At 47.8% G+C, this 7,276-nt stretch overlaps 1 protein-coding gene across 9 annotated transcripts in view; it reads right to left on the reverse strand.

Moving 5' to 3' along the window:
- The window catches only part of KYAT1 (kynurenine aminotransferase 1), a 35,142-nt gene extending 27,898 nt beyond the window's left edge, over positions 1 to 7,244 (reverse strand). For 2 of the 9 annotated variants that reach the window (XM_057548519.1, XM_007194542.2), the window contains exons 1-2: positions 7,114 to 7,231; positions 6,908 to 6,999 (exon numbers count right to left, since the gene is read on the reverse strand). Coding sequence is in view for 1 of the 9 variants with exons in the window: in XM_057548517.1 (XP_057404500.1) it covers positions 4,683 to 4,744; positions 5,303 to 5,375 (135 nt within the window). In the remaining 8 variants the exon portion in view is untranslated. The other 7 variants (XM_057548521.1, XM_057548517.1, XM_007194545.2 and 4 more) reach the window with 7 other exon arrangements.
- Positions 7,245 to 7,276: the final 32 nt, after the last annotated feature.

The following is a 7,276-nucleotide window of genomic DNA, read 5'->3' on the forward strand; positions in this document are numbered from 1 at the left end:
CCATGCAAGCTGAAATCATGCAAAGAGAACTTAATAATTAATGGGAAAAATTACGATTGTTCTGTGACCTTTCAAAGTTGTTGTTGAAGCATTAAAAACTCTTGATGGTCTGTTACACATGTAGAGACAAATGAAAGAGTAGTAAAACTAATAATAAATTTAATACTTATTAAATTACTAGTGTAATTTAAATTAAAAACATTGGAATTCAAGAGTTCTCTTTCTTTATCAAAATGTATCAAGGACGATCCAGCAATCCCACTTCTGGGTATACATCCAAAGGAAGCGAAAACCCTATCTCAAAAGATATCTATACTCCCATGTTCATTGCAGCATTATTCATGAGAGTTAACATTTGGAAACAACCTAAGGGTCCGTTGATGGATGGATGGATAAAGAAAGTGTGGTATTTATGTATATACAATGGAGTATTATTCAGTCTTTAAAAAGAAGGAAATCCTGCCATTTGTGATGACATGGATGAAACTGGAATACATTATGCTAAATGAAATAAGCCCGAAAGAAAAAAGACAAATACTGCATGGTATCACTTATATGTGGAAACCGGGAAAAAAAGAAAAAAGTCGATCTCAAAGAAACAGAGTGTAGAATAATGGTTGCCAGGTGCTTGGGGATGGGGGAAAATAGGGAGGGGTTGATAAAAGGGTACGAACTTTCAGTTATAAGATGAATGAGTCTGAGGATCTAACGTATAGCCTGGTGACTATAGTAGATAATACTGTATTGTATAATTGAAATTTGCTGAGAGAGTAGATCTTCTCCCTAAAAAAAGGATAACTATGTGAGGTAATGGATGTGTCAATTAACTTGACTGTGGGAATCATTTCACAATGTATACATATATCAAATCATCACATTGTACACTTTAAATATATTACAGTTTTATCTGTCAATTATGTCTCAATAAATCTGGGGAAAATTATCAAGAGTAGTTTGACAGTGCTTGCCTTCTTCCTGTAGCGTAGCTTGAGATACAGAACGAGCATCTTTTCTATGCATTGGTGAGTCATCACACTCCTTTCTAAGTTTAGATCAACTTAAAACATTTTATCCTTTGTACTTTCAATGTCATGAAATATATCTGGCAGTTCCTTTAATGTGATGTTTTTGCTGGCGTTACTTCCTCGGGACAACTTCATCCTTTTTGTCAGAACCACTCTCCCATTCATATGTCGATAGGTGTACCTTCACTAAGTTTCCCTGGCTGCATACCTAGAGTTTCTGGAATAGCAAATAGCTGTGGTGTCAACATTCCCAGAGCCAGCTATTTTTTAAATCACTCCATTTATCTTCAGTTCAAATTGCTCTTTCAGTGTTATCACTCTGCATTTCTGTGCTGCACTTTCATGTGTGTTGGCCAATTCCCTTTTTTGCTGATACATTTCTGTAAAATGTCACATGGGTTTACCACAGGGAGATGGGAGGCAACACAAGGACATGCTTTGCAGTCTGTGTAGGAACCAAATAACACGCATGGTGACCAATCAACGACAGGCTTTGAAAGAAGTGATGTAATTGGTCACTGGCCATTATGCATCTATCATTTCCACAGCGATTTGTGGATGGAAGAGCTAGCAGCAAAGTCCATACTTAATGCAATTACTCATAGTTAACATAACATGGCAACTGAAGTTTGAACCGTGTTATTGAGGGACTGGTGTTATTTAACTAAACCGTGGTATCTGAAAATCATACAAAGCAAGTACTGCCTAATTATATACGGTATATGTTTGTGCATGAATTATTAACAGTGGCTCTCCCTGGGATTGGCTTGGGGGGGTCTTATAAACTTCCATGCAGTTTTTTTGTTTTTTTTTTTAATGAGGCTGTGAAATTCTGGAATCAGACTGTGGACTGAAGTCATTTACTAGCTGTGTGACTTCTGGAAAATTACTAACCCTTTCTGAGAATCATTTTTGAAGTGAGAATAATGATAGTTCCTGCCCCATGAGTTGCAGTGAGAAGTCAATGAGATAACACATGAAAACCACTTAGCCTGGTGCTGGGCAAGGAGTCAGTGTTCCACAAATGTCATCATTGTTATTGTTATTACTAAAATTTAGTCTGAGAAGTGCTGCAATGCAGGCACCTCTCGGGAGGCCAACCCTGCCTGGAGAAGGGAGCAGAGATGCACCAGGTGACCTTTAGGACACCTTCCTGTGCAGCCTCCCAGGCATTTAAGGTCACAGGTTTCCTTGCTGCCAGGTGAGGGGCTGGCGCCCAGCGGTCAGTGCCCTGCCTAACACACGCCTCCATCAATCCGGGCAGCTATTGGCCACCTTCTCAGCCAGAAGGCACCACGACTAGTGAACAGCAGGTGGGTGACCCCTCGGGACACGCCTCAGTGACCAGTACTCTGGCGGCTGATGTAAGCTACACCTCCCGCTGGGTACAGCCTGCATTGAGACGGGATAAAGTCCAAAGCCTCCCTAGTCTGGCCTTTGGAGCTGGCCTGAATCCAGACTCTGCAGCTTCCATGTTCTCTCCTCTTCCAGACGTACGAATCCTTTGCTCTTGAATAGATGTTGCCCATCTTTGCTCAAGCTGTGCCCTGCCTGACATGCCCTTTAATCTGATCCCCCTGGCAGGGCTGGGCCCCAGCTCCGCCTCCTCTCTGAAGCCTTCTGGGTCGGCCTGGGCCTTCCTCTGAACTCAGAGCACCTACTATGCACCTGCTCCCCTGTGCTAAACTCTCATCTTCACAGCAGCCTATAGGAAGGCATCATTGTCCCTATTTTGCTCAAGAGGAGAATGAACAAAGCTTACTCAGCTGAGAGAGCCTGAGCCGGGATTCAAACCCTGGTTCGTCTATTTCCAAAGTCTAAACTCTTCCCCCCCAAATCCTTCTTTCAGGAGGTGGGTGCTGCTGCCTCTATCAGCTCAGGAGCCCATCAATCCCTGGGGACGGGAGCCACGCCTACAGGAGCCCATCAGTCCCTGGGGACAGGAGCCACGCCTACAGGAGCCCATCAGTCCCTGGGGACAGGAGCCACGCCTTTTCCAGCTTCCACCCTGCATGGCAGCTTGCAAGGACAGGCAAGGTGATTTTGGCTTTGCAGCCTAGCCCCACATCACCTAAGCCAATTCTGTGCAGTGAGGATATTTGGTTTTATTTATTTATTTATTAAAAAAATTTTTTTTCCAATTTTTTGGCCGTGCGCGCAGCATGTAGGATCTTAGTTCTCTGACCAGGGATTGAATCTGGGCCCCATGCAGCGAAAGGGCAGAGTCTTAACCACTGGACGGCCAGGGAAGTCCCAAGGATATTTGGTTTTAGTGTTTCTCAACAGCGGCACACTTGGTATTTGGGCTGAGTCAGTTCTTTACCGGGCAGATTTACACAGTGCCTAGAAGGATGTTTAGCATAACTGGCCTCAAAATGTCAGAAGCCCCCTCCCCCTCCAGTTACTGAGAAAACACAAACCACGGCACGTCTGGAGAAGAGGCCTGGGAGGGGGTACCATGCCCAGGCAAGACCAGTCTGTTACATGAAAAACCACAGAAGATGAAAGCTTGGAGTTGGAACTTGGACTTGGATAAAATGGTCCCAGCTCCACGCCACTAGCTACAGGATCTTAGTCGTGCCATACCAGGGTCAGCTTCCTCATCTGTACAGTGGGGACAATAATAATGCAATCACCCCCAGAAAGCATGTAGCACAGGTTCTGGCCTACTTAACCTGTCAGCGACAATAAGCTAGTAACATTTAAACCTATAAGACTTTCCATAAGGGCTTCCCTGGTGGCGCAGTGGTTAAGAATCTGCCTGCCAATGCAGGGGACATGGGTTCGAGCCCTGGTCCAGGAAGATCCCACATGCCACGGTGCACCTAAGCTTGTGTGCCACAACTACTGAGCCTGCGCTCTAGTGCCCGAAAGCCACAACTACTGAGTCCACGTGCCACAACTACTGAGCCTGCGTGCCACAACTACTGAAGCCCATGTGCCTAGAGCCCATGCTCCACAACAAAAGAAGCCATGGCAATGAGAAGCCTGCGCACCGGAAGGAAGAGTAGCTCCCGCTCACCGCAACTAGAGAAAGCCCGCGCGCAGCAATGGAGACCCAATACAGCCAAAAATAAATAAATTAATTTAAAAAAAAAGGAATGCAAGAAACAAAAGAAGCAAAACTAAAAAAAAAAAAAAGACTTTCCATAAAAATTAGTTAACCAAAGAGGACAACAAAATCTCTTGCAGATAACGAATCCTGATTTTTCTGTTTGTTTGTTTTGGATCTAAAAACAGAGTCCCTCCCTACAAGACAAGTGTTTGGTGAAAACTTGTCAAGTCAATGGTTCTGCCCCAAGGGAGGTGACAGCCTGTCTGGGGAGCCCTAACAAGTACACTGACTTAGACACAGTTCCCCTTGGCTTTGGAATTGGCAAAAGAGAGAGAAATGGCTTCTGAAGCCCAGATTGCAGGTTCTGGGCCAGAGGGGTTGGCGGGTGGGGATCCTAAGTTAGATACACAGTAGGAAGGCCACTCCTTTTTCCTCCTGGCACAGGATCCAGATCCAGAATCGGAATCTTACTCTTTAGGGCAGTTTTACACATGCAAGACAAAACAATATATTTATATATATTTAGTGCCTGGCAGGAAGATGAGAGAGAGTCATATCAGTTTTACAGATGGAAAAACTCTCAGAGTGGGGAAATGACTTACCCAAAGTGAGAGTCTTAGAAAAGCACAGAAGGACCCCAGCTGTGAATCCAAAGCTTGTATCACTGTCCAAGAATGAGGAAGTGAGATGAGGGTTTGGGAAATACTTCAGGGAGCTGGCAGTGCCATCTGAGAGTGGGCTGTGGCCCCAGGTCTGTTAGGGCAGGAGCGACGGTGATTCCTCGCCTGCTGCAGCTGGAGTGACTTTGGCCTGCTGGCTACAGAAGCGGGGGTGTGCATGCCCAGCTAGATGTCCCAGCACACAGGTAACCTGATAACCCCAGTGGGCACAGATGGCCAGGGAGACAGGAGGGACATTCCTGTGTTGACACACCTTTGTTCACATGGGCAGAGTTTCTACGTCAGTCAGCAAGTGGGCTGCCACTCTGGGGGCCGAATGAATGGGGGGAGGGGGCATCAGTGTGAAGGACTTCCTCACTGCTAACTCTCCTGTGTTCCTTTGTTGCCTCCATCTGGATTATGAAATCAGGGAGTCCTACCCTTTGGGGATGCAGAAGGTTAAGTGTGGCCTGGAGGGTGGGAAGCCACAGGTGTTGCCATGAGGAGACATTCTCTAGGAGGAAAGAGCAATTCAGGCAGAAGCCAGACTGATCATTTCTAACCTGCATAGTCTCTGATCATGTCAGTTGTCTTCAGGCATGAGGGCGTCTCTGCTCCAGTCTCCAGCTTCATCATTTCTCCTCCCAGATATCTTATGCATCTTTCAGTCACAGATTAAAAGTTGCCTCCTCTGAGAAGCCCTCTGTGACTCCACCTGGGCTGGACTAGGGGCTGGACTAGGTGCTACCTCCTCTGTGCTCCCAAGGCCTGAGCTCCTGCTCACCCACCACAGTGCTCATCACAGGTGCTAACTGCTGGGTTGTCTGTTGCCCTGACCAGACTCCAAGGACAGGAACTGTGTGTCTGTCCTGTTTTCCATCAGCTCCTCAGCCTCTGGCAGCTCAACTAGCCCATCTGAGGCGTCTCAAAGAATTAGTGCTGATGATCCCAGGAGGCTGAGGGAGAGACCAAGGAGCTCAACAACCTCTCCAGAAGTGGGGGAGTGAGGACTTGTGGGGACCCCCTTTGGGCAACTTTTTTTAAATTGAAGTACAGTTGATTTACAATGTTGTGATGGGCAACTTTCTTAACTTCTCTGTACTTCACCTACGGACCTGTAAAATGGAGCTAGTCTGCATGTAAAACACAAAGTAGGACACGAGGGAGCGCTCAGTGTCAGTGACTGTAGTTAGTTCTACAGGAGGGGACATGGAGGCTCAGGGAAGTACATGCCAGGTCCAGAGTCTCAAAGCTGGAAAGGGTTCTGGCCTCCAATGTGTGCCTCTCTTCATTTTGCACTGCTGGTTGTCTCCTGTCTGTTCCACTTGCTCAGTCAATAAACAGCCAATAAATAGCTGCTGGATGCCTGCTGGGTGCCAGGTGCCAAGCGGAGTGTTGCATGGTTGATAACAAAAAAGCTTCTCAGGAGGGAGTGGGACGAGCAAGAATGGTGGGCATTAGCATAACATCCTCCCTGGCTCAAATTCCAGCTTTTCCACTGCCTGGCTATGAGATATTACTAAAGTCCCTAATCTCTGAGACTGTTTCCTCCTCTAATAATGGGGAAGTACAAGACCTCCCAGCAGGAGAGCTGAAACCAGGCACTGGTCAGCTAGATAAATGGGAGCCAGTTATTATCTGCAGCATCCCACTTTATTTTTAACCAACCTGTGTGCTTGGTAGTACATTCTTCCCCCTTGTCCGGGTACCCACGACTCCGGTTCTCCTGTCGGAGGCCACCACAGTTAACAACTCGTGCATCTCACCAGCCGGCTGGTGCACACACCGGCAGACACCCATGCCCCCACACACGTTCTTTCACACAAACGGTAGCACCGATCAGCGCTGTTCTTTTCGCCCCTTCCCTTTTCCATCTACGGTATCTTGGAAGTGGTCCCATATTAGTACATATTGAACATTTTTCTTTTTAGCGGCTGCATAGTATTCCATTGTATGGATTCTCTTTTGGCGTGCTTGCCGTTACTATTATCAATCTGGGAACTCCGAGGACTCGGGATCCCTAGAGCTGTCGAGCTGGAGTCCGGCACCCGGTTCCAGCCCCGGCTCTGCTCAGAATTCGCCCAGTCGCCTTGGGCTCCCTCTTCCCCACCGGTACCGTAAGATTGCGGGGGTGGGGGTGGGGCGGGGGATGGGGGTGCAGAGAGGACCAGCCTGGCGGGTCCCAGTGTCCGAGTGCGGGTCGGCGAGTAGCGCGCGCAACAGCTCCCGGCTGGGTCAACCTTTCAGCGTAGCCACTCCGCTATATCAGAAGCACCAAACGCAGAGAGTAGTCTCGACCTCGGAACCGGTTTCCAGGCCCTCCCGCCTCGGCACCTGACCTCGGGGCAGCAACGCTCAGGCACCAGCTACTCACCCCTGCCTCGGCCGCTTCACCCTTCGTCCCCAGGCGCCGAAGGTTACAGCCGTCCCTGTCCCTTTAAGGGGGATGAGCTCGGGCTCCGCTATTTCCGCCCCAAAGCAACATGGCGCCAGCAGGGAGTGGGTGCAGGCTTGAAGAGAGCTCCCCTCAAAAAGAT

This window comes from Balaenoptera acutorostrata, chromosome 6 (assembly GCF_949987535.1).
Source record: "Balaenoptera acutorostrata chromosome 6, mBalAcu1.1, whole genome shotgun sequence".
NCBI classification, from domain to species: Eukaryota; Metazoa; Chordata; class Mammalia; order Artiodactyla; family Balaenopteridae; genus Balaenoptera; species Balaenoptera acutorostrata.